This window comes from Pleurodeles waltl, chromosome 4_2, assembly GCF_031143425.1.
Source record: "Pleurodeles waltl isolate 20211129_DDA chromosome 4_2, aPleWal1.hap1.20221129, whole genome shotgun sequence".
Taxonomy (NCBI): Eukaryota; Metazoa; Chordata; class Amphibia; order Caudata; family Salamandridae; genus Pleurodeles; species Pleurodeles waltl.
This window is the reverse complement of record NC_090443.1, coordinates 446,194,673-446,220,596: the sequence shown is the minus strand read 5'-3', so window position 1 is coordinate 446,220,596 and position 25,924 is coordinate 446,194,673. Positions and strand designations below refer to the sequence as shown.

Genomic DNA, 25,924 nt, shown 5'->3' with positions numbered 1-25,924 from the left:
TTCCAATAGACACCAGAGCTATATTCAATGGTGGAATGGCCCCATATGCAAGGATCTGTGTCCCCCTCAACTTCTAAGAAAATAAGTCTTCCGGCCCCTGGGGGGTATTTCGGAGTGATTACCCCAAATCTTCCCCCACACCAGGAGGCAGGGCAGAAAGCCCACTAGACACCAGAGGTGAGGGTGGGGCTTGATGTCAGGATTATCCAGACTCACCTGAAATATATAACTTTCCGGGATCACCCATGGGTTTCAAACCAGTTTCTTCCACAAATTGCAAGTATGCTGAAACCAATAAAATTAGGAAAACCAGTCTACAAAAACTGTGGGGAAAATTGTTTTAATACAACTCTGCTTGTTTCTGAAAGCTGGAAAGACGGTGATCATAGCACCACAAACCTTTCATTGATACCATTTTTAGAAAAATAAAACACACACAATCTTGCAGAGCACCAATTTTTTTCCATCAAGAATCAAGTTTTAGCTATATTTTAGCAATCTTCTTGGTTCCCTCCAGGGGAATCCACCAAAGCTGCCAGGTTTTAAGTCTACATATGAGTGACATATTTATATCGGCATTGTGATTATGTGTTACATTTCAGGGCATTATGTGTGACCCTTTGAGGGACACACATAACAAAATGTCAGTGGGGTTATACCCATTAGATATATGCATTTAGATAAGTCTCCTTTCATACGCAGTACATTTGCTTTCCTATGCTGCTGGAATTCCTTGTCTTCTAAACTGTAGATATATTCAATGTTGGTCAAATGTGACTGAGTTTTATTAGTAAAAAGTAGCTTACACTTTCTTCTCATGAGGGGGAAGTGAAAAGATAGTGTGTGAAGCTCTGAAAGGTGAAATTTGCTAAGAGGTGGTCCAAGGCTGAGCAACCCAGTCAGAGCTCTTAATTTGCTCGTGAGTCATCCTCCTACTCCATTGCGCTTTAGTGGTGGATGACAGCTCCGCATAGGTGAGAGGGCTACTATTTTGCTGTATCTGTTCTACTGTTCTACTGTGTTTACACTGGTTTTACATAGCTGATAAATATGGTCAGGCAACGCAGGATAAACGAGGCATAAGGGACAGCAAGGCAAATGGTGGTCACTTCATTGTGATGTAACATCTTGTGGTGTTACATGGGGATAAAGTTATTACTTACTGTTCAGCTCCCATTGAGTGAACTTTGGACACCCTTAAAACAAACTGCCTTATAGGCAATGCTTTTGAAATTGCTTAAACCCTGTTGATTTGGAGAGTTAGGGCTACACCCTCTGTGTTGCCCTGTCCAATTACTGGCTTACAGCATCAGAAGTAACCAGAAGGGTTCAATGGTACTCTGAAACACCACACCAATTCCTCATTTGTGTTACGCCATGCATTGCTGACTTTCACACTAGTGGCAAACCATAACATATATGGTTTCTTCACTCTGAAGGCCTTACTGTACAATTATTTCTTGTGCTGGTTTTTACGAAAACTTAAGCTTATTCATGCAATACCTGAAATCTGTTCCATTCGTGGAATGCCAAATATGTCATTAGAAAGGAATGCTAGAGCCAAATCATAATATTAAGCACTCCCTGTGTGATCAAACATTTGCAAGAACAGACAGATGATTTTCAAACTAATGACAAAGATAAACATGATCCTCTCAGCAAATCATTGAAACCATAGTTTTGCTCTCTATGTTTTGTGAAAATTAAGATTTTATTTTGTAATGTTTGATAGTGGGTCATGGAAAGCAAAGCAGGATGAGAAATAATCTATTCTGGATCCGAAGCCAGGGTTTGAGCCATCTGTATAAAGTATTTAAACACCATGAATGGCTGTGAACATACCACTTTCTGACCTTGCAGCCACAGTCCTGACCGAGTTGTGCAAGGTGTGCCTATAGTCTTGCTTTCAGAATGGCTGCCAGTCTCAGACTCAGTGAGCTGAAACAGGGTGCTTGCTTGCAGTCACTAGATTGGCTTTAGAAGCAGATCTGGTGTGGCAGGCCTATGATATACTACTGATATGCACCACCCAGAGCCCATAAGGCCCTCCGCTTTCTCACCTGTTATTGCAACATTTCTAGATCATTGACTTGGAGGTCTTGGTTAAGGGACAGATTCATGCACACAGAAATTCAACAGTTCCAGACCTAATAGCTCACATGATGCCACTGTGTTTCTCTGTCACAACCTACTCGTTGTCTGTGGCCTACTGGAAATGTGGCAAGGTCTTTTCTCTTATAGGTTCTGCCTTGGCCCAAGTATGTGTGACCCTTTCTGGTAGCCACGGTGCTGCTGACAGAGGGAACGCCAAAGGCAGTCCATGCTCTCCAGAAGGAGTCCCCGAGGGAAAAAAACCCAAAGGGGAAAAAACCTCCAATAGGAACTCTTAGAACAAAAACAAAAGGTAAAAAGAAATCTGAACAAAAGGAAAAATGCTGGAACAGGCTTAGAAATCAAATATCTGATGCAGAAGAACAGGAGCGAAGATCACCACCCAAGGGAAGTGTTGCAGCGCAAAGAGAACAGGAATCACATACCTAACATACCCTAAGAACAGGAAGAGACCGGCAGGAAGTAAAAAGACACCATATTGGATTGGGAACATAACATAGAATTCCATAGTAAAGTCACCATGTTAAGTAAGGTTCCAAAGGCATGCAGGGAGAAGGAAGGCATGCTGGGAAAGAGAAAAGAATCATGGACATGAAAGAAAGGCATAAAGTCAAGAAGAAACAAGGAGCTGATATCACGTGATGACATCAAGGAGAGCTGGAAACCATTGCAAAGAGTATATTTCCATCTCGTTGTTTGAGGCTGTAAGCAGGCGAAGTCCATTAAGTGTGAAAACACCCTAAGACATTGGCAACAGTCTCAGCAACCTTTTATTTTTGGCTTTTTTTGGAGGGTGGAGGAGAGCGTTGAAGCAGGGGATGGAGGGAGATGGTCATAAAGACCTGCCTCCTCCAAGCCACTCCCCCTTCTCGCACAGTGAAATTTGTTTTCAAGTTGCCAGGTCTGCAGTTTGAAGGACTCTTTTCTACTTTGGCTGGTCTGTTGTCTGTGAGAGAAGAGGGGGCGGGCTTTGGCGCCTTCACTAATGTTTCCTACAGCACAAACGCCTTCATCAGGCTGTGCAATGGTCATGTCATTTTAGCCATAGCCAATCACAGCCAAAGGAGGCTCAGAAGGAAGGATGCAAGGAGAAGCACTGCATCGTTGTGTGAGAAGTTGCTCCCTCTGTAGGCTACTTTGAGAAATTACCTAAAATAGCCACAGGAACTGGCTAACAAGAGAGCTGTGAGTGAGTGTAAAGGCCACGCCTGGGAAAAAGAGGCAGCATTGGGGGCACCATGAGGCACTAAAAACAAAATAAACTGATGCATTTGACTGCACGTTTACATCAGGTGCTCGCAGTGATGCTGTTTAAAAGTACCAAGGGGTATATTTATACTCAGTTTGCGCCAAATTTGCAATACTAACTTCATATTTATATTTTGATGTTAGACACGTCTAATGTCAAAATAGAGGAGTTTGCACCATTTTTTGGATGCGTGCACCTACCTTGCGTCAATGAGATGCAAGGTAGGCATTCCCATCTAAAAAATGGTGCAATCACCATAGCCCCGTATTTATCCCCCGTGTTAAAATGACACACGGGTTGGAGGAGGGGGTAAATAATGGTGCAAAGCTTGCTTTGCACCATTGTTTAACGCCTGGGTCAGACCAGGTGTTAGGAAACCCATGCACCCATTTTCATGGTTAAACACCATGGAATAGGACCACAGCTGTCCTCCCTGAGCCCCAGGAACACCCCAAATCCCACCAGAGGGACACCGGAGGATGAGGGACCCCATCCCAGGTAGATTTGGTAAGTATTTTTTTATATTTTTTTTAAGTGCCATCGGGGGCACTAACTTGAGGTCCCTTGCATGGCACAGTGTGCAATGTCCATGCCAGGGGACACTTGTCTCCTGTGCTGGCCATTGGGTTGGTGGGCATGACTTCTGTCTTTTATAAGACAGGAGTCGTGATATGGATGGTTGTGCGTCAGGAAATGACGCCAGGCTGGTTAGAGGCATTTTTTTTGCCTCAAACAGCCTAGCGTCATTGGTTGAGGCTCAACCTCCATCTCCTCTACTGCCACCCCCACCCAGCTAATGTCTTTTTTTTTTTTTTAACGTTAGGCCAGACTTAGCGCAGGTTTGCGCCATTCCAGCTGGAGCTGTGGAATGGCGCAAGCCGGCGCTTGTCTTTTTACCGCAAAACTGCAGTAGCACAGTTTTGTGTCCTAAAGTATAAATATGGGCCCAAATGCTTTACTCTAACCCGGGATGCGTGATACTTGGCAGAGCTAATCTACAAACCTTGAGTGTCTTTAGAATACCCAGGATGTTGGAATAAGTGACGCAAATTTGGTGTGGATGCATTTTTTGGGAAAAAAGTTATGAAATTGCTATCTTTTCACCTAAAATTGCCTTTTCTTAAATGTATGTTCTAGTAAGTAATAAGTTAGACTCTCTCGAACTGCTGCGTAGATACATCTTTAATTGACCAGCCAGATGCTGACTTTAGTCCTTGCCAGTCTAATGCCAACTCACATCAGGGATAAAAATATAAACATTCCACCCTGCCTTCAGAACACACAACAACATAGAATCTTGCGACAAAGGTTCTACTTATGACATATGTCAATGGGGAAAATTAACTCCTCCCGTTATTTTTTCCCAAATCTCCCTCTTTCTAGGGTCAAAATGTTGCCCAGTATGATGTAGGTGAATGCTATAATTATCAACTGTTTTGACAGGGCTCAAGCACTGTCATTAGCAGTATTCCTTTCTCCCTCTCTGCAGTGTTTCTGTTACATATTGAAAATTAAATTACCTTCCCATCGTACTTGTGCTTATTGAAGTGTATCTATTTAATTACTGCAATATTTGCTAGTGGCTTTTAATAAATAGCTTTTAGCAGATTAAAAAATGTGCCTAATCAAATTTCAGCAGTAGTCCTTCCTTTCTTTCCAGGATTCCCGTCGGCGGTCACTAATGCCTCTTAAAGGCGCCCACTGCTGATGTGGTGTCCCGCCGGCTCTGCTCACCTCATCTTCCCTTTCATAGCCGTTATGGTCGGCCGTCAGAAAAAGTGGTTAAAGGCGCTAAGCAGTCGACGCTGTGCTGGATGGTGCCTGCAGCGTTCCCCGTGACATCGCCCTTAAGACGCTGGTCTCCAGCTGTCGGAGGGCAGGGAGGGCTGGGGCTGAGCGTCAGTAGCGGCGCAGGCCGCGGACAGTGGGGTTACCACGCTGCTCTCTGCCGCTGCGGTAATCTGGCAGAGCTGCATCGCACCCTCGGCCCCCAGTGTGCGCTCCTTCGAGTCCCCGGGACCCACGCAGCCCAGAGTCATGCCTCCAGTGCCCGGCCTCCTGCTGCTCCTTCTCGGGGCCGCCGCGGGGTATTTCCCCGAGGAGCGGTGGAGCCCGGAGTCTCCCCTGCGGGCCCCTCCCGTCATGATAGCTCTATTGGCCCGTAACAGCGCCCACTCACTGCCCTCAGTGCTGGGCTGCATCGAGAGGCTGCGGTACCCCAAGGACCGGCTGGCGATCTGGTAAGTACAGCCCCCCCTAGGATGGAATGGGAGACCGCCACACTATAGGAAATCCCTAACACCTCAAGCAACTCTCACATTGTGTATAATCCCTCGGAGGCTGCTACACCCAAAGGACTTACTGGTTGTCTGGTAAGTTTCGACCCAAGACCTCTGGATGTGACACCACTAGAGACTCCACTTACTCTTGAATAGCAAACTCTCCAGTGCTCTAATGACCGGCTGGCAGTATTGGTAACTTCTAATGTGGTACAGCCCCAAATAACCCAGTCATCGGTTTTACCACCTCATTCCCCCCACCTAACTGTATCATATACGAGCCCCATGAGACACATTAGTTTTCCAAGGACTGACTGGCTGGCAGTCTGATGTTGAGTTTGTTGAATGAGTGTTGGGGAGGGCAGGGAACATCCATCCTCCCCCCGGACCTATCAGTACCAGATTGACCACCTAACATAGAAACGCCCGAAAATTGACCTCCATGAATAACTGCACTACTCTATGGACGAGCTTGCGTTCTATGGAGTACAGCACACAAGGCGGAGAGATTAACTCCCTCCCCCACGTCCACACTCATACTTCCAACATCTTCTATTCAGTACTGCAAGGACCTCAACTTGGCAGGCCCCTCTGTAATCCCAGGGCTCTTGTCCTAAAATGTGTTTGGGAAGTGTTCTGTAAAAAGTTTTGTCTACCGCGCCCTGAAGGTTTGCGTGTGTGCGGTTTCCAAATGAAATGTAACAGCGTGGGTGCAGTAGTGTAGGCGTAGCATAAGGCTATCCAGGGAAACCCACCTGTTACAGTTTTGTGCATTTATATTTTTGTATATCATAAAAAATGTGCGGAATGACGGTTTAGGCTCAGTTTCACATGTGCCCACTGATATTGTGCTATTAACGTTCAAACAAACTTCCTATGATTTATAGAAGCCTATTAGTCTGGTGCTTGCTAACTAGGCCTACCAGTTGGGCTTAGAAGCCATTTTGTTGAAACTAGATGTCTTACCCCAGCACATTCTTCACTGTTCGTTATTTCTGCAACACCAAGTCAAGCAGTCATGTTTGTTTATTTGTATTGACTTCGTTCTTGTTGCTTTTGAGGAAAACTGCCCTGAATAGTCACAATAATGTTTCTTTTCCAAGGACCTTCTGCTAGCTCACTGTATCCTATTCCTTCATAAGAGTTTGGTGTTGTTCATGTGACTAGTTTGTCCTAACTCTGGATGAGATTAGCATATAGTGGGCAGAATCAATATTCATGCATGGGGATAGTGCCACTGCAGTCTGTCGTTTTACAAGTCTGTGTTCTGTTGTGCTGAAAATGTAACACTTCATTTAGATCACACTATGATGATTTTACAGATTAGTAATTTAAAATGTGAAACTAGTGTTTGTACACTCTCTATTTTGTTTGTGGGAGGGGGGCAGAAGTCTTTACTGAACATTTCAGTGTTGCCCTTTTCTCTGTTGAGTTTGCTTGCCACTTGGGATTTCAAATAATTCTGATTTTGCTCTGTTCTGTAATGCTGTTTGATGAGAGCCTTCATGGCAGTGACTTTATGCATTTGCATTTACCATTTGTTTACTGTATCTTTTGAATTTTTTAAAAACTTATTTTGCTGATCTAGAACTCGTTATTGATTGGTCATTTCCTTATTTGATTTTATTTTTGATGTATTGGGTGGTGTTATACCTCGTTGACACCTTACCTCATGAAATTGAGGTTTAACGCAGTCTCAGATTCTTCAACCTGTGAGTGTTCTTTTGAGGTAATATTTAGGAGTATATTTTAGGGTGTCCCGAGCCCACATACCTTACACAGACATGGCCGTAACCACCCATTCACTCAAGTGACTTGCCTGCCCTGTATGGATACAGACAGCCCCTGTGACCTTGTACCCCCATCACTGGGTTTTTGAATCCTTTTCCTATGCCTATTGAAAATGGGAGGAGGGTTCTCCCACCTCAGTACCCATAAGCCACCTAAGGAAATGTATGGGGTGGGGGAGACCCCCATCGGTGCCAGGGAAGGAATTCCCTGGCACTGATAGTGCCTACCGCCATGGTTTTCGTGACGGTAAGTTTGGCACGAAAACCATGGCAGTAGGCCGGGTTGTAATCCCGAGGGTGGGATTGTGACGGTCGCTGGGCCGGGGACCGAAGTGCCCAGCCCAGCGGCCGTTAACATCCTGGCGGTCGGTGTGTTAAAGTGGCGGTCTTTGATGGCAGTTACCGCCAGGGACAAAATCACTTTTTTTTTAATTTAATTTTTTTAACTGCCGGCCTGTTGGAGGTATTAACGCCGCTTTAACACCGACCGCCAGGGTTGTAATGAGGGCCTATATTTGATGAACAGCTGAAACCTTTGTTATGTCTCTGAGACTCTCATGCTTCTCTCGTAGCTTTGGTGGCACCTCAGTACCACTTAGCATTGTGCATAGCCCATTTTTCTTTGCCATAGGAAGTCTGTCATGTAGAATTATTGAGGGCCTCCAAACATTAGCTTCGTGACTGTGTTTTCTTCGCTGATAACAGAAGTTGTAAGCATCCTATTAAACTACTCTACCTCCAAGCATCAACCTATATGGTCATTCTTATCTTGCAACACCACTGAAAACGCCCCCTCATCCCAACCAGCAACTTACAGTCCAGAGCTCCATCTGGTAACATTGATGATGTTGCTATGCACTGTTGTGGCTAGTTGTGATTGGTGATAAGATCTTGTTGGTGACCAGAGGCCGGCCCCTTGAGGTGAACACTGTCTTTTGGTCACTGTTCTTATGATAGTGGTGATTGTTGCATGGCTGCTCAAGTATTCTCGTGGGTGATGTTCAAGTAACCGTGATCAGCCGAGAGTTGCTATGAGGCATTGTAGAAGCGATGGACGTCCTCTCTGCCCCCAACTCATGCTGGTAGTAAAGGAGGTAGTTGTGGTGTGGATTGTTGTAGTAAAACAGTCATATTGGGCGGATGTTGAACTTTTGTTGGCGACTGAGGTGCCGTTGGTCATGGTCTTGTTGATCTGTTGTGTGCAGACTCAAGTTTCTATGTTATTCTTAATGGCAATCACGGTGCTTGATTTTGATAGTTAACACCCATGACTTGCTCCCACCAGTACATGATCAAATAACTGCAAATGTATTTACAGTAAAAAGGGACATTGCTGTGGGGCCTGACCCCTTGAACGCTCCTGTACCCTTCTGCTTTGGATGTATGTGTGTGGCTGTGTAATTCGATAGATCTCCATCAATGAGAAACTTTGGTCTGGTGATCCCATTACCCAACAAATACCTGACATGGTGTATATTTGAGAAAATATGTTTCGAGTCGCGAGGGTTGCAGGGAATCATTGAATCTGTGTTTTTTTTTTTATTTATTTTTTTTTTTTTTACCGTTGAGTTGCCATCGTGGTGGGCCTGTGGATGTAATTTGTTCTGTCAGTGTCTTGATTTGAACATCTCGCTCTCGCCATGTAACCCTTTTTTTTTTATGGGGATTTATTTTGCATTCAATTGAAAATCAGCTTAAGCTTTGATGTCTCGTTTCCCGTAGGGTGGGTCTGCTGCTGTGATCCGGTTTCAGATCACTTTTGCTGCAGGGACAATAGCGACTTCCCCTCAGAGGGCTGACCTGGTTTCGAGGCTCATTTTGCATCTGTAAAAGCTTTTCCATGTGCAGAAATTGGGGGCATGCAATTGAGAGTAATCAGATGTGCACTCTCTGCTTAGCCAGATTTTGCCATCTCATTGTGTGTGCTCAAGTGGCATATGAGCTGTCTCTAGAGTCTAGAGTATAGTGTTCTTTAAAAAAAAAATAAGGTGACTAATGGAAGGCTACAGTCAATAGGATTGTCTGTTAAGAATTGGGGGTTTTTATGCCATCCCAAACAAACAAATGAGCAGCGGCAAAGCTAATACCTCCGAATTTATATCAGGGGAATTGATTGTTAGCAGTCTTTGCTTATGCTGGCCCAAGCTGTCCTAGAAAGAAAAGTAAAAAAACATGAAGAAATATATTGGGCTACAACAATATGGAAGCTGGGAGAATGGCCCAAACCCTGAACAGGCTCCATTAGCAGAGTTAAACTGTAGCATCAAAGAAGAGTGTTACGAAATGGAGTTGTGAGATGACTTTTGTATTGTAAGTGGTTTAATGAAAAGGTATTAACAGCAAGTTGTGGGAACAGCACAATTTGGATGAGGTGACTAACCAGTGATGCAGAATTTCTCACGTTGTAGGTTTTGCTGCGGGTAAATTGCAATCAGTTCTTCTGCCATGGTTATACGTTCCCTACTGAAAACTGTAGTTGAGACCTTCTAGTGAATTTAGATTGCCATAAATCCTTCTGCAAGGTCGACTGTGGCATCTGCACACTATCTTTGCTGCAGTTGCAAGAGCGCTTCAATGAGGGACGTTTATATTTACAATAAATTGTTTAAAGGGACTTCTTGCGGGATCCAAGTCATATAGAGATCCTTAACGGGATCTGAGGGGTAATTTAACCACTTGAGTTCACTTTGCAAAAGCCTTGTCTGTGGGAAGCAGGCTTGTGGTCCATGACTGCTAAGAATGTTCCTGAGCGTGTCCCTATCTGTATCATATCTTCGCACATACTACTGTTTGGCAGTATTTTGGATGCACAGGCTGTATCATAACCACAGCCTTTTTGTTAGGCAACGCTAATTTCTGATGAAAAGGACAGGGGACGAATCTTGTTGATGAGAGGGCTGCAGGTCATGAAAAGCTACGTTTTACTGCTCAACGTGTTTAGTCAATGGAATACTCCCTGCAGCCCGCCTTGAAAAGTAGGAAGTAAGAGGGACTTTTCTTGTTGAGCCTGTGCTAGGTTGTTGATCTGATGTTGACCTCTGGGTATGTATTGGGGTAAATGCTAGCAGTTTTTGCATTACAATTTCTGCTTTTATTATTCTCTCACCGACTCTTGCCATCATTGTTCCTGGACGGAAGCGCTGCTCGACGGGCCTTCTCATCACAGCCACTAGCATAGGTAGGCTGAAAGATGCTTACATGTAAGGACCTTGTTAGGAGGCAAGAACTTTGTAGATAAAAGACATGACGGGGCTTTGAGACTTTCCAAAGTGATTCTCACAGTAAGCAATGCTGATGCGGCCCTCGCCATTGAGACCTTTGTAGGAAGTGACGACAAGGTGTTTGACTGAATAGCAATTATCCTACAGCAAGAAGTGGGACACTCCAGATCGGGGGCTCACTACCGGAGAGATTTGAATTGTCAGATTCTCTTTTTAACTATTGGTAAAGTTATGTATTTGTAATTGTTTCGTGCTCGACTATGCAGACTGTATAGTTTAACTGCACGAGTGTATCTGAATTCAATTCTTTCCAAAACAAGCTGTATATTTGGCCACTGTTTCTTCATCTGACAGGACGATGCCCCAGTCTCCAGAGTGTAATTTCTATGTATCATCTGGACTTGGCCCACTGACATGCACAAGTTGTGCCTCTGCATTTGTGAGAAGGTAGCAGCATTGCCATAGATGTTGTTGAGTAGTTTGTTTAAAGCGGAAAAGCCACGATAAGCAGCAGCTTGAGTTTGTGTAACATTCTGTCCACTAACCAGCATTGTGCAAGTGTTCGGCTAGCACGCCAACAGTGCCTGACTAGGCCTCACTTGTGGAGTCTGAAGAAATCATGTGCATAGTGTTCACTCATCAAAGGAACTTTATGGCTCTATCAGCACAAGTCCATGCCTCTCAACTTCGTCTGTCAGAGGAAGTCTGTGATTCTCATCTTCAACCATCTGAGGAAGTCCATGCCTCCCATCTTAATCCCGCTGCCCCGGCCTATTATCATGGCCATTGTGGCAGGAGCGGTGCATTGTTAACCTTTTGAACTGGGAGATGGGACATACTTGTTTTAGGATACTTTGTCAGCAAAACTATGAGTCGGGTTTTAGTTGTGAAAGCTTTGTATTCGCTTGGAAGCTCACCTGAAAACAGTGCTTGCGTGAATGGATAAGACTGAGGTGGTATGTGCATGGTCCCATCGTGTTTTTCAGTCTACATTCTTCTACATTTACGACTGAGGGGCTACTTTGAAATTAAGACTCTCTGAAAAAGGACTTTGTAAGTTGAGTGGATGGTGAGGCCTTTGTAAGATGGGTGGATGGTGAGTCGCAGGAACTACATGAAAGTTAATGGCGTTATCACAGTTGGTTTTTTTTCATAACATTTTCAGTGTCATCTACAGTGCAGTGTTTCTATTGTGTACTGAATACAATTACTATGAACATTTTCTTCATGGGCTGGTCCTCCATTTGTGTCAACACCCCTTTCAGGTCTCTGGTGACCTCTTCTGGCCTTTATGCCAGGTCTGCTTTGCTTCCTCGACATTTAGCAACTCTGTCAATGGTGTTACTGCATCTACCACTGTTCTGGGGTGTTGCAGCCCATGATCCTTTCACTGCCTGCTTCTGGTTCAGGCATCTGGCCCATTTTCCTTCTGGAGAATGAACCTTGCATCTCAGGTCCCTTCTCGGCAACGTGCAAGTGTGTAAGGCAAAAGTCTGTAATATTATTTTTTGAAGCACAAAACTCGTATCTTTTTCAGAGGAGCAGGCATTGCATACTGGTAGGTAAGTTTGGTTTGGTGACATGAGGATTTTTGGAGACTAAGTTTCTGGTTTGATACGGTTTACTTAGTGTGATTGCTTTTTTAGCTTGTGACCCCTTGTGGTATCCTTGGTTTTGGTTGGCCATTATCAGTAGGCGGGGATAGTTGAGTTTGTAAAGTGTGTCATATAGGTGTAGCAATTTTTTTGTTTTTTTGTTTGTAGCATTAGTTACAGTGGGTGATGAGGTTTGGGTCTTAAATGCAATTTTGAGCTGATTGTATATTTTCTTGCAAGTATGGTGCAGGATAAGTGGCTTGCTATACTTTTCTGTGGTGGTTGTTGGCAGGGGCACTGGCCATGCAGGTCTGTTCCTGGATTGCTACTGGCTGTAGCCCTTGTGTCCTAGGAATGTCTTCATTAGTTGCTCTCTCGATGTAAAGAGAAGGGCTCAAATCTTGCACCCGAGGTGTTTGGTAAGTATTCAGACGTGGATGGTGGCCATACTCATGCCCATCAAAACAGCAGCACTGGTCAAAGGTTCTGTAGACAGACTTTGGTGTCCCCTAATTCATAAAAACAGTTGGTTATAGGATACCCATCTGCTAGGTAACTTGCTTGCAGATAGAAGAGGGTATCTTCCGCCCCCTCTTAAAAATTCCATATTTGTGAGGTTTTATACAACTCTTAGTAAATGTTTCACGAATAATGTGTTTAAACAAGCACCCTACCATCTACAAATCTTGAGACCGAACCCTTCATGCCTGCAGCCGTTTAGTGTGAAATAGCTATGATGTAGGAGGCACTGGATTGTCGCGTAAGTTAGTGCAATGCTGTATAAAGGTGAAGGTCTAATGTGGAGTCTTAAACTCAGAGCACCCACATTCGTGTTGCTAGAGCCACGTTTGCCTTGCTCCACAGAGACCTTATTTAACCTGCATTTCTCCGGTTTCCACTAAGCTTTTGATCCTTGTTTACAATCTAGCGTTTTCCACCAAGCGTGCAGAGCTTTTTGACCTGAATACACACCAAAATATGTACTGCATTCTCATATTTGTTTGGTGAAGAGTGGGTGGTGACAGAAACTAGCGAGGGTGAATCTCCATCTGATAGTAGCAGAACATACATGGGTCTGTGTCATCTGGAATCCACAAAGCAGCCGGAGTGTACTTGGGCTGAATGTAACTCTATGGTTATGTGAAATGCAGGTAGAGTATTATAGTAGAGTGGTGTTAAGCAGGAAACTAACCCGAACCTCCACATGGCACAGTGGGTTTTAGGTGCAAAGGCTGGCGTGTCTGCCATTTGCGAGATGCTTATGATATAGCAGGAGGTGATACATGCGCTTAAGGGCACATAAGGTTTGACTGAGAATGGGGTTGTTTCATTTAGAACCTTTTCAGTGAGTGCAAAGGGGTAGCAACATGTCCGAGCAGAGTTGCTGCTGCTGTCCAGGAGTGTATCATTAATAAGCTCTTGGCAGACTAGAGGTTTGGGACTGATGTGGAATAGTTTAAAGGGGGCTGATGTTCAGCTTAATGTAATACTCTATGCTTCGGGTGCAACTGGATGTGAGAAAATAGTCGCAGGGGAAAATATGGGAGATGTGATATTTTTGTGAGGACTGGGAGGGGATAGACAATTTTAAATTATTCTTTCCTGGATCTGGCTCAAGCAGCTCGTCCTTTGAGATGACAAGGGGTGAAGGAATGGTGGGGGGTGGGGAAGGGGGCTTACAGAAGACAATTTTATGAGTAGTTGGCAACTGAGGAAACCCAATGAGCAGATGGTGCCGTCTCTGGAAGTGAGCAGTAATTACCCAACTGCAGTGTGCTTTCCACTAATTCAGACTTAAACTATGAAACAAATACGGGACAGGGTTCTCGCTTTGCAAGGGGGTTGCATCTGGTTCAACTTATCAGAAAACTATGTGCAATTAAGTTCTCCAGACTGTTGAAACGCTAATTGAAAACAAGCCTCTTCAAGGAGACGTACATATAGCTTCACTGCCGTGAGACTTCTGTGCTGGTCTTGGGTGCCAAACACTCCTGAGCATCCCCTCAGGCTGCGCGCAGCACTACATGCATCGGTTAACCTAGTGCCTGAGTAGATAACCGTTCTCTCTGTCTGAGATATGCCGACCACAGTATGTTTTGCTTATCACAGCATTTGTATGATGGCTTGCAGGGTGGCTACAGACCACAACGTGGACAACACAACAGCGCTGCTGAGGGAGTGGCTGATAAATGTGCAGACCCAGTACCACTACGTGGAGTGGCGGCCACTGGAAGAGCCGAGGTGAGTTAGGCACGTGCTTGTTGTCCAACACTTTCCCTCCACAACATTGTTTGTTTGCCAGCCTTATCTCCATCCTCAACATTATTGCTGCTCCGGGGATTCATCCACCTGGTTTGGGCTGTAAAGTTGCCTTTAATTCCTGTTGTTGTTGTAAACCTCCCAGTCAAGGTTTACTTTTCTCTTGTTGCCGGGTTGTTGATTGGTTCTGCGAGTTCTCAATCACTGCCAAGGCCAGTTTGCCTTTTTTTTTTCTATCTGGCGTTTTCCTCATGGACTGGAGCCATTGGAGGTCGTTTTTGTACCTTTGTCACTTTTTCCATTTCCCAGAGGATAATTGCAGTAGGCCTTGGCAGACTTATAGTGACAGAGAGGGGGGGGTGGGGGATGGGGTAGGGAAAAAAAAGATACAAGAAGCAGAGGAGGGAGAATCGACGGATAGAACAGAGATAAATCAAGGAGTAGAAAGGAGAGGGAGGGGGCTGGTTTGAGCATTGTTGTCCGGGCTGCTTTTGGATCCCAATCCGGCCCTGATATTCTGGTTTGCCATCCATTCTCTTTATCTGAAGCATCCCTTAACTTTATTGTTCTTTTAAACTGACTGAGTTTTGTCTTTCTGAGCTCAATCTTCTTGACCATTGCAGGTCCTACCCGGACGAGGAAGGCCCGAAGCACTGGTCGAGCACCCGCTATGAATATGTGATGAAACTGCGGCAGGCGGCACTGAAATCTGCCCGGGATATGTGGGCTGACTACATACTGGTAAGTAAGAATCCCAAGCTCCTCTCAGCGGTGGGCAGAGGCAGCTCGAGCGGGGGACTGTGGAATGATTCCCCTTAGACTGCATGCCACGCAAACAGTTAGCCAGGCTTAGTGAGGGTTTCCTGACGCAAGCTCTCTTGCGTATCGCTAGCAGAGATGAAGAAATCATACTTTTTTTGCACAGAAGAATATTGGTGTTGATAATGTAGTCATATTGTGTTTCCTGTTTGGTCTGTTCTTTGATTATATGTTTCCCCACTTTGTTGATCTTGTGGAATGTTCACACTTGCCTGTGACGTGCCAATGTTTAAAGACTGATTTAATTACTCAGCAGGCTGATTGAGTTCAACTTGCATCCTATTTACTTTTTTTGAAGCCATTTGCAGTGCCTCATTTGAACAGACTGTTAACAAATCTAATGTTTGCAAGGAGCTTTTTACGAGAGATTGACAGTCCATTCTTTCCAGGTGAAGGTTCTGCATTGTTGGCCATCTGTATTCTGAATGCTGCCTAGCGCAGATTTTCAATTGTATTCATATAGTATTCTATGCACATATCTATGCATTACCTACTGGCAGTTGCCAGCAGGTAGTTATAGTTAGGACGTATTTTCCATAGGAGAAGCGATTTTTTTTTTTTTTTTTTTTGGTTTTGCTAATAACGTTGGCAAAGTTTGTCGAAACTTCGCAAAATTAGTGTACAGTCAACTCAGCTGCAGTCTGGTAATTTTCGGGGTGATTAGTCATGCAGGGTCCAAGTCAAAATAAAAAAGTGGTGGAGTGGGGGGGCAAAACAGATTTTCTCCATGCAATTTCCTATAGGGATTTTAGACAGGACTACAGCCTGAACCACTAAATGGAATTACACCAAATGTGGCAGCAAGCTAGATCTTGGTCCAGAAAGATCTCTTTTTGTAATATTGTGTAAATCTGTTAGTTAGTTTTTGAGTTATTACTGGAAAAAAAAAATATATATTTTATTTATTTATATATATATATATATATATTTATAAAAAAAAGCATATCACGCGCCAACAGCAATGCCAGAATTGGCTGGCCAAAACCTGAGAGAAAAGTTTCAGCCATTATTTTGTGAATGGGGGATACGGCCCCCAGGGGGGAAAATAAAGATTAAAAAGGATATAATGTGTCAGGGTAGAGGTATCCTGACTCAAGATACTGGTGGAGGGGTCTCTGAGGAACTCCTCATGGGCAAGAATTGCCCAAAATAGTTTTTTTTGAGTGCAAGAGGATCCCCTGACATACACTCACAAACAGGCCAAAAGTGGGGGTAACAAGGCTAGAAAGAGGCTACTTTCTCACCCCCCCGCCCCCCAAACGAAGGACAATAAGGCTAACCTTGGCCAGTTGAGACTTTATTGTCTAAGTGGTGATGTGTGAGAAAGTAGCCTCTTTCTAGCCTTGTTACCCCCACTTTTGGCCTGTTTGTGAGTGTATGTCAGGGTGTTTTCACTGTCTCACTGGGATCCTGCTAGCCAGGGCCCAGTGCTCATAGTGAAAACCCTATGTTTTCAGTATGTTTGTTATGTGTCACTGGGACCCTGCTGGCCAGGACCCCAGTGCTCATACGTTTGTGGCCCATATGTATGTGTTCCCTCTGTGATGCCTAACTGTCTCACTGAGGCTCTGCTAACCAGAACCTCAGTGGTTATGCTCTCTCTGTACAAATTGTCACTAACAGGCTAGTGACCAATTTCACCAATTCATATTGGCATACTGGAACACCCTTATGATTCCCTAGTATATGGTACTGAGGTACCCAGGGTATTGGGGTTCCAGGAGATCCCTATGGGCTGCAGCATTACTTTTGCCACCCATAGGGAGCTCTGACAATTCTTACACAGGCCTGCCACTGCAGCCTGAGTGAAATAACGTCCACGTTATTTCACAGCCATTTACCACTGCACTTAAGTAACTTATAAGTCACCTATATGTCTAAACTTTACCTGGTAAAGGTTGGGTGCTAAGTTACTTAGTGTGTGGGCACCCTGGCACTAGCCAAGGTGCCCCCACATCGTTCAGGGCAAATTCCCTGGACTTTGTGAGTGCGGGGACACCATTACACGCGTGCACTATACATAGGTCACTACCTATGTATAGCGTCACAATGGTAACTCCGAACACAGCCATGTAACATGTCTAAGATCATGGAATTGTCACCCCAATGCCATTCTGGCATTGGGGAGACAATTCCATGATCCCCTGAGTCTCTAGCACAGACCCGGGTACTGCCAAACTACCTTTCCCGGGGTTTCACTGCAGCTGCTGCCAACCCCTCAGACAGGTTTCTGCCCTCCTGGGGTCCAGCCAGGCTTGGCCCAGGACGGCAGAACAAAGGACTTCCTCAGAGAGAGGGTGTTACACCCTCTCCCTTTGGAAAAAGGTGTCAGGGCTGGGGAGGAGTAGCCTCCCCCAGCCTCTGGAAATGCTTTGATGGGCACAGATGGTGCCCATCGTTGCATAAGCCAGTCTACACCGGTTCAGGGATCCCCCAGCCCTGCTCTGGCGCGAAACTGGACAAAGGAAAGGGGAGTGACCACTCCCCTGACCTGCACCTCCCAGGGGAGGTGCCCAGAGCTCCTCCAGTGTGCTCCAATCTTGGAAACAGAGGTGCTGCTGGCACACTGGACTGCTCTGAGTGGCCAGGGCCAGCAGGTGACGTCAGAGACCCCTTCTGATAGGCTCTTACCTGTGTTGCTAGCCTATCCTCCTTCCTAGGTAGCCAAACCTCCTTTTCTGGCTATTTGGGGTCTCTGCTTTGGGGAATTCTTTAGATAACGAATGCATGAGCTCATCAGAGTTCCTCTGCATCTCTCTCTTCACCTTCTGCCAAGGAATCGACCGCTGACTGCTCAGGAAGCCTGCAAAACCGCAACAAAGTAGCAAAGACGACTACTGCAACCTTGTATCGCTGATCCTGCCGCCTTCTCGACTGTTTTCCTGGTGGTGCATGCTGTGGGGGTAGTCTCCTCTCTGCACTAGAAGCTCTGAAGAAATCTCCCGTGGGACAACGGAATCCTCCCCCTGCAACCGCAGGCACCAAAAGAACTGCATCACCGGTCCTCTGGGTCCCCTCTCAGCACGACAAGCGTGGTCCCTGGAACTCAGCAACTCTGTCCAAGTGACTCCCACAGTCCAGTGACTCTTCAGTCCAAGTTTGGTGGAGGTAAGTCCTTGCCTCCCCACGCTAGACTGCATTGCTGGGCACCGCGTGATTTGCAGCTGCTCCGGCTCCTGTGCACTCTTCCAGGATTTCCTTTGTGCACTGCCAAGCCTGGGTCCCCGACACTCTAACCTGCAGTGCACAACCTCCTGAGTTGTCCTCTGGCGTCGTGGGATCTCCTTTTGTGACTTTGGGTGAGCTCCGGTTCACTCCACTTCGTAGTGCCTGTTTCGGCACTTCTGCGGGTGCTGCCTGCTTCTGTGAGGGCTCCCTGTCTTGCTGGGCGCCCCCTCTGTCTCCTCACGCAATTGGCGACATCCTGGTCCCTCCTGGGCCACAGCAGCATCCAAAAACCCTAACCGCGACCCTTGCAGCTATCAAGGCTTGTTTGCGGTCTTTCTGCATGGGAACACCTCTGCAAGCTTCTTCACGACGTGGGACATCCATCCTCCAAAGGGGAAGTTCCTAGTCCTCTTCGTTCTTGCAGAATCCACAGCTTCTACCATCCGGTGGCAGCTTCTTTGCATCCTCAGTTGGCATTTCCTGGGCATCTGCCCAATCTCGACTTTGTCGCGACTCTTGGACTTGGTCCCCTTGTTCCACAGGCACTCTCGTCCGGAAATCCACCTTTTGTTGCATTGCTGGTGTTGGTCTTCCTTGCAGAATTCCCCTATCACGACTTCTGTGCTCTCTGGGGGTAGTAGGTGCACTTTACACCTACTTTTCAGGGTCTTGGGGTGGGCTATTTTTCTAACCCTCACTGTTTCCTTACAGTCCCAGCGACCCTCTACAAGCTCACATAGGTTTGGGGTCCATTCGTGGTTCGCATTCCACTTCTAGAGTATATGGTTTGTGTTGCCCCTATACTTATGTGCTCTCATTGCAATCTATTGTGTCTGTACATTGCTTGCATTACTTCCTTTTGCTATTACTGCAATTTTTTGGTATTGTGTACATATATCTTGTGTATATTTGCTATCCTCATACTGAGGGTACTCACTGAGATACTTTTGGCATATTGTCATAAAAATAAAGTACCTTTATTTTTAGTACATCTGTGTATTGTGTTTTCTTATGATATTGTGCATATGACACCAGTGGTATCGTAGGAGCTTTGCATGTCTCCTAGTTCAGCCTAAGTTGCTCTCCATAGCTACCTTCTATCAACTTAAGCTGATAGAAACACCTCTTCTCCACTAATAAGGGATAACTGGTCCTGGTACAGAGTGTAAGTACCCCTTGGTACCCACTACAAGCCAGGCCAGCCTCCTACATGCGGTGCTCAGCATAATCTCCCCCTCCCTCACGGAAATCTGTGACGCATCCACACACATTAAAAAAAAAAAAAATGCACTCATATACTCATACACCCATTTACGCACTTACACAACCACACACACCTAGTCACAAGCCTATACAGCCACTCGCACAACCCCTCACCAACAGCGTTTGGTTGGTTGGAGGCTCTGCAGCCAATTAACCCCCCCCCCCCTCCTCCCAACCCCCCCCAAAACCCACGACCAAAGGCCATCTACAGCATGTGGCTGACTGCATGCGGGGGAGTTGGCGCAAAGGCGGTTGGATTAATATACAGTAATTAAATATTTATGTTAAAAAAACCAAAAAAACAACTGTAGAAATTCACAGAAAAAACAAAGGTTACAAGAACCTGATTTAGATTTTACACACACAAAATCATAAAAATTCAGCAGTTATAGTTATCTCAAGAAACTATAACTCACGCCCTAAGGTAATTATAACTTGTGCCCTCGCCATGCACTGGTAATTAACCCACATATTACATCAATCATGACATCTTCTAAAAAATCATTGATAATATCACTGCAACATTTGCAATAAAATTATTGATGAGAAAACTGCATGGTGGGGGCACTTTTTTTCATTTCTATGGTTTTGTATGTGTAAAATCTGAACCCAACTATAATGTCCCTGTAACCTTTTGGTTTTTTAAATATATATATACATACATACACATATACATTGCATGCATAGGGTGGAAACTAGTGACTTTCGGTGCGTGTAGCTAAAAATCTTGACCATTGCATGTGAGTGAAATCTGAAGGGTTGTTCCGTACTTAGCATAGCATGAGGCATGTGTATGAGATAACGGTGAAGTGGTTGATGAGCGTTAGTTTAGGATGTTGTCATTGAACAATGTGATGTTTTGAGACCAGTGGACTGCTGTTGTAAGCTCGAGGAGGTCCATTTGCACTGTGACTCTGAACTTTGAGTCTGTTTTTGTTCAGACTAAAGTCCTTTTTCGGAGATTGAGGCAGTGATTCTAAAAATGGTGGCTACTTTTAGGCAACCAACAATATTGAATATCTTCTTAATGTTCTGTCTGTGTTTTGCTGGAGGTTCTCTTACCTGGTGGAATGTGCTCTTACTTGCACAGGCACTTCTATATACTGTCTCTAGTGTTAAGCATTTGTTATCAGGAGGAGTTGCTGTTGTGAGCACAGTAATACACATCCTTGTAGTGTACGTGCACTGTGATGGATGTGTGCTGTTTTTTTTTTTTTTTTTTCTTTTTCTGGGCACAGCATACGTGGGTAAATATTCTGCCCACCTTCCTCTATTCGCCTGGGCAGGAGTCTCCTTCAGACCTGCCTCTCTGCGAATTTGTGCCTGTTACAGACCTTTTCAATTTTCTTTGCAGATTCTGAGCAGAACTATTTTCTATATAGTCTATATGGTCTCCGGGGTGAGCACGCCGAGGGTAGGTTTCCCGAATCGAGGACGCCTATTTCAAAAAGCAATAGGCTGGATCGTGCTACTCCCCAAGGGCCCCCCCCCCCATACGAAGAGGGCGGGGCGACCTTTTTTTGTTTGAGACTCTTGACGGGACAGTTTACTCAAAATGTAAGTGACTGGTACCTATTTTCTCTCACACACATAATTGTTTAGTGATATCTTTTATATATAGCCAGGAGAAGTCAAGTTAGATATAGGTCCTGATGAAGCGTTAGAGGATCTTTCACGACCACATTTACGCGAAACATGTTGACCAGACCCTAGGGGTCAGGTGACAATTTCCCAGTACTCCAGGCTTTCAAAGTGGTTGAGCATTATTCTCATTGTCCACTTAATTATGTTTTTAATCTTGATCGTGACCCCTTTTGATTGCTAGTAAACAGATTAGTTTAGGGGTCTCTAATCAATCTTAATATATTTTTTCCACTCTCCTGCCATATTAAGTGCCTGACCTTTTTGACTCAACGGCAGTCATCATATATAAAAAGATCTCCGGCAAAGAGCCCCCGAAAGGGGAGCCCGTCAGACATTGCACCAGCCGGTCTGACGAGGAGCTTCCCGATGATGAAGCATGACACCCTTCGGGTGTGTGAGGGCTCTAGCTCCTAAACTTTAATCGTTCACCCTAGAGTTAGGAACAGTGTACTTTTTGCATTCTATTTTCTATATAGCCAGGTCGATAAGCTCAAACTATTTCGTCATCTTGTCTCATCAGTGGTGTCTCATCCTCCGTATCTCTTCCCTTCATTCAGTCCCTTTGCCAAAGTATCTGGAGACTCCCTTTCTTACCTTCACTGCTCAGTTCTTGACACCAAACCAGAACAAGGGAGCCAGCAGATGGTGGCTGGGCTTGACAGGCCTAGATATTATAGTAGGCATGATGTTGGGTTTAATGCTGGGGTCTCCAGCCTTTTGTTCAATAAGAGCTACTTATGTTAAATTAAAACCATTGCGAGCTACTTCACTATTAGTGTTGCAATAGTGACAACAGCAGACAAGACCACATAAGTTGCGTCAGGCAGGGTGTCCAGCACTAATGTAAAGAAAGGCTTTGCCAGTTTGGGGTGCCCCTATGTGGGTAATAAATGCCAGTACAACTGCAGTGTGCTTGGTATGGAAGTCGAAAATCCGCTTTAAACATTTTTCGGAAATTCATCTATTTGTGCCTTGAACAAATAGTTTGGCATACATATACTAATTCAACCAAGCAAAAAGTTCCCATTTAGTAGGCTGAGATGCACACGGGAGAGCTACTTACAGGTTGATGGAGAGCTACCAATAGCTCACGAGGAGTGTGGTTGACTGAATGTCAGGAGAGGGGATAGAGGAAGTGGAATAGAAAGTAATTATCATTATAGTGTCGTATCATCTGCCCAACTGACTCGGGTACAAACACTGCTGTTCTCTATGAGCCATAAGGCTGAAGATAGTCTTTGTTTGCTTGCAAGAGGCCTAGCTATGATAATGTTTCAAAACCTTTTCCCTAAAAGAAGGTGGGATTGGAAGCGCCCCTTTATCTCAAATCGGATCAAGTTTCCTGCCATTCAGCGCAGGATGGTCTTTTATCATTGAGGCTGCCGCTTCAATGCAGAGGATTCATCCCAGGCTCACGTTTCAAGGCAAGTGGTGTCGTTACAAGACCCCAAGTATTAAATTTGGCTCACTGTGCTGCCCAGCTCGCCAAGTGACAATCAGTGGAAGCTGTATGGGCACATGAGCCATATCCCCCACTGTCATTATGAGAGCACTTGGCTCGCTAAGCTGCGAATTCTGAAAGTGTTTCTGTTCATTAGGCAAGTGATGCAAATCACTCCAACTGCAAAGCAACACCTTCTCGTGGGAGGGACTGTGGTAATAAGCAAAAGTTAGTGATGAGGGCTAAAATAAGAGATCCCAGACAAACGTAATGCACTCTTGATTCACTGGTCTCTACTGTTCGCCAATAGCAGTCACACCAATCTCTGGCTGTCCAAAACATGGATGTCCAACAAAGTGATGCCACCTCCTCAACTTTGCCACATGCATCAACCCCAGCCACCCTGACACCTCTTTAAGACAAGGGTGTACCAGAGGACATGGCTTCCAACATTCGTCACTAAAAGAAGTCTGCTTTGTAAGTTCCAAAACCAGTAAGTAACTTGAGTGGCCTATCTGAAAATTACCATATGTACTGTGGACCTAGATCAGAGAAAAGGACCATAACCCCTCATACCCTGGTGACAAGAAGAGACATGAATTTCACAGGTGACCATAATATTCTTTTCATTCCTCCCGCAGTGCCATCTATCCTCACTCCTATTGCAGTTTGGCAAAAAGATGATCACCTCAAAGAAGTTTGCAGGCCATTCTTGCACCCTGGTAGGGATGACTCAACTGTTCGTTGTTGTGAGGTTGATTCAGATAGATACATAGGTACTAGAAACCTGCATTTTTACAGCACTGAAATGCCAGCACTGAGCTTTAGCGCAATGTGTGGAGAAGCTTGCATCAATGCCGACGCCATTCCACGGTCCCATATGCTACTGCCTGTGCTAGTGATGAGTCTAAGCATAGCACTCCTTCCTAAAGAAGAGGATGTACTGTGAATCTTGATCCGTTTCTTGATGAGCTGTTGAAATGACATGGATGCCTGGCCTTCAACCAAAATCATTTCCATATTTGGTTTTGCATTTGGCCTTTCTTTTGAAAGGCATGATGTCACTACAGAGGTCAGGAGAGGGCATCATTAATTGCCATTCACCAAAGGTATAGCATCTGAAGCTTTGTTTCAGGTCATTGTTGGGTACAAAGAAAACAATAGTTGTTGGTTGTTCTTATGAAAAATGTGGATTCTTTGTTTTAGAGTCTAGACTATGGACCGCTTTATTTCCTTTCCTTTGTCGCTTGGCCAAATCAGAAATCTTAAAAGCAATGCATTTTATATAGATGAACAATGGAGCATATATATATTTTATTCTCCTAGGCTATTATTAGTTGCCCTCCATCGTCAACCATACCCAATTGTAGTCAGTCTGGCAAGCTACTGAATCAAGATAAAGGGTCATTGATTGCTGTTACTTGTGGCAAGCAGTCCCAGAGCATGCAGACAGGAAGAATGTGTTGGCACAGGAGTTCTGGTTAAATTTTTTGGCCAACCATTTGACAAGCGCAGCTGTCAAACTTGTTGCAATGTTCATCACTGTGTAGTAAGATGCAGTTTATCGTCTCCTGTAAATCTGGTTCCATTTGTCTCTGATGTCCCAGGGTCTGTCCTACTATACTTTTGCAAAACTGGACTAAGTACAACCCCTGCAGCACCTGACTGTCAGTGGTGGTGATAGTGGGAATTCGCAGACTTCTCAGGGAGGAAGTGTGAGGGTGCGCAAACTCAGAGCTCAACAATCGCCCAGCATTTTAGTAAGTGATTATACAACCAGGTGCTTTACGTTAGCCAAAGAGAAATACTTTTAATCTGCACATTAAAAAAAAATAGTTAACAGGTATAAAAGCACACTGTTGCTTGGACGACTGCGTCTTGGATTCTGTTCCACTTCACCCCTCTCCCAAGTCTCTCACTCTCCTTTGGTAAATCTAGGCTGACCTCCCTATGTGGTTTCTAGACTTTCTCTTGGGCAATTATCAAGACTCCGGACCAGATTATTCTTTTGTTGAGTACTTAAGCTAAAAAAAAATTAAAGTCCTCTTTCAGCTCAGACTCCTCACAATGCAACCATCAGTCTTTTCCCTGCCTACAGCATGAATCTCTTCTCGTTTCTCAGAGAAACCAAGTGGTTAGCAGTACAATCTCTAATCCTGAAAAGGGCTGCAGCAGAGCACCATTGTGGCCACCTTTCGATGCGCTTGCAGATGGGCTAACTGGATGAGCAGCGGTCTCCCGTGGTCAGTGGACATACTTCTGGGTCTTAGGTGAGTGCAGAAGGTGGGCCATCACGTCAGTAGAGCATTAGAGCAGCCACAGCAGGATCTTTGTTTTGGCAATGTGCACATTGGCTGAGGTTCTTTATAGCAGTGGCATAATCTGCCTTGGACACAGTTCTTGTTGTGGCAACACAATCTGCCTCGGGCATTGATCATGGTTGAGATGGCACAATCTACATCTAGCACAGTTCACGTCCCCAGCAGTGCCAACTATCTGCTAATTCCCACCCAAAACCACTAGCACCAAGAGATCAAGCACCACCTTCTCAGGACAAGCAGTTAACTCTCCACAGCCTTCCTTTTTCTAGTAGACCCACACATAATATTCGTCAAGCTGGTTCTGGTGCTCCATGGACAGTCACAGCTTCTGCAGGAATCAGCAGGGTCCTACCCTCTCTCAGCAGGGAGATTTACTTTTAGGCACTTCAAGTGAGAGAATCCGCTTTTTCCAGCAGGGCAAGACTTGAGATGATGTGCCCCCTGGGAAGCTTGCTGTCAAGCAGACACCAGTTCTGGTTGCACAGTCTTTATCTGACTAGTACCGGGTGTCTTACAGGCCTTTGAAATGGAACAATAAGTAGGTCAGTGGCTTCCTCTTTTATACACACACAAAAAGCAAGCAGTGTTGATTCTTTGCTTTTTCAGAACCGGTTTGAAATGATTTTACTTTTATGTGTCCTCCGACTCAGCTTTTGTGTACAGATGCACACCAAGGTTGGCTCCAGTCTGGAGCCCCCACAGCTGAGGTGCAGAATGCTCACACCTTTTTGTGCCTCTGTTTTGGGTACTCGAGGCTGGAGCA

The 25,924-nt window shown here is 45.0% G+C and overlaps 1 protein-coding gene across 1 annotated transcript in view; it reads left to right on the top strand.

The window, feature by feature from the left end:
- The first annotated feature begins 5,265 nt into the window (after positions 1 to 5,265).
- The window catches only part of COLGALT1 (collagen beta(1-O)galactosyltransferase 1), a 59,871-nt gene continuing 39,212 nt past the window's right edge, over positions 5,266 to 25,924 (top strand). The window contains exons 1-3 of the mRNA XM_069231740.1: positions 5,266 to 5,601; positions 14,377 to 14,487; positions 15,129 to 15,246. Of these exons, the coding sequence (XP_069087841.1) occupies positions 5,399 to 5,601; positions 14,377 to 14,487; positions 15,129 to 15,246 (432 nt within the window). The 5' untranslated portion in view covers positions 5,266 to 5,398. The remainder of the gene's footprint in view (positions 5,602 to 14,376; positions 14,488 to 15,128; positions 15,247 to 25,924) is intronic.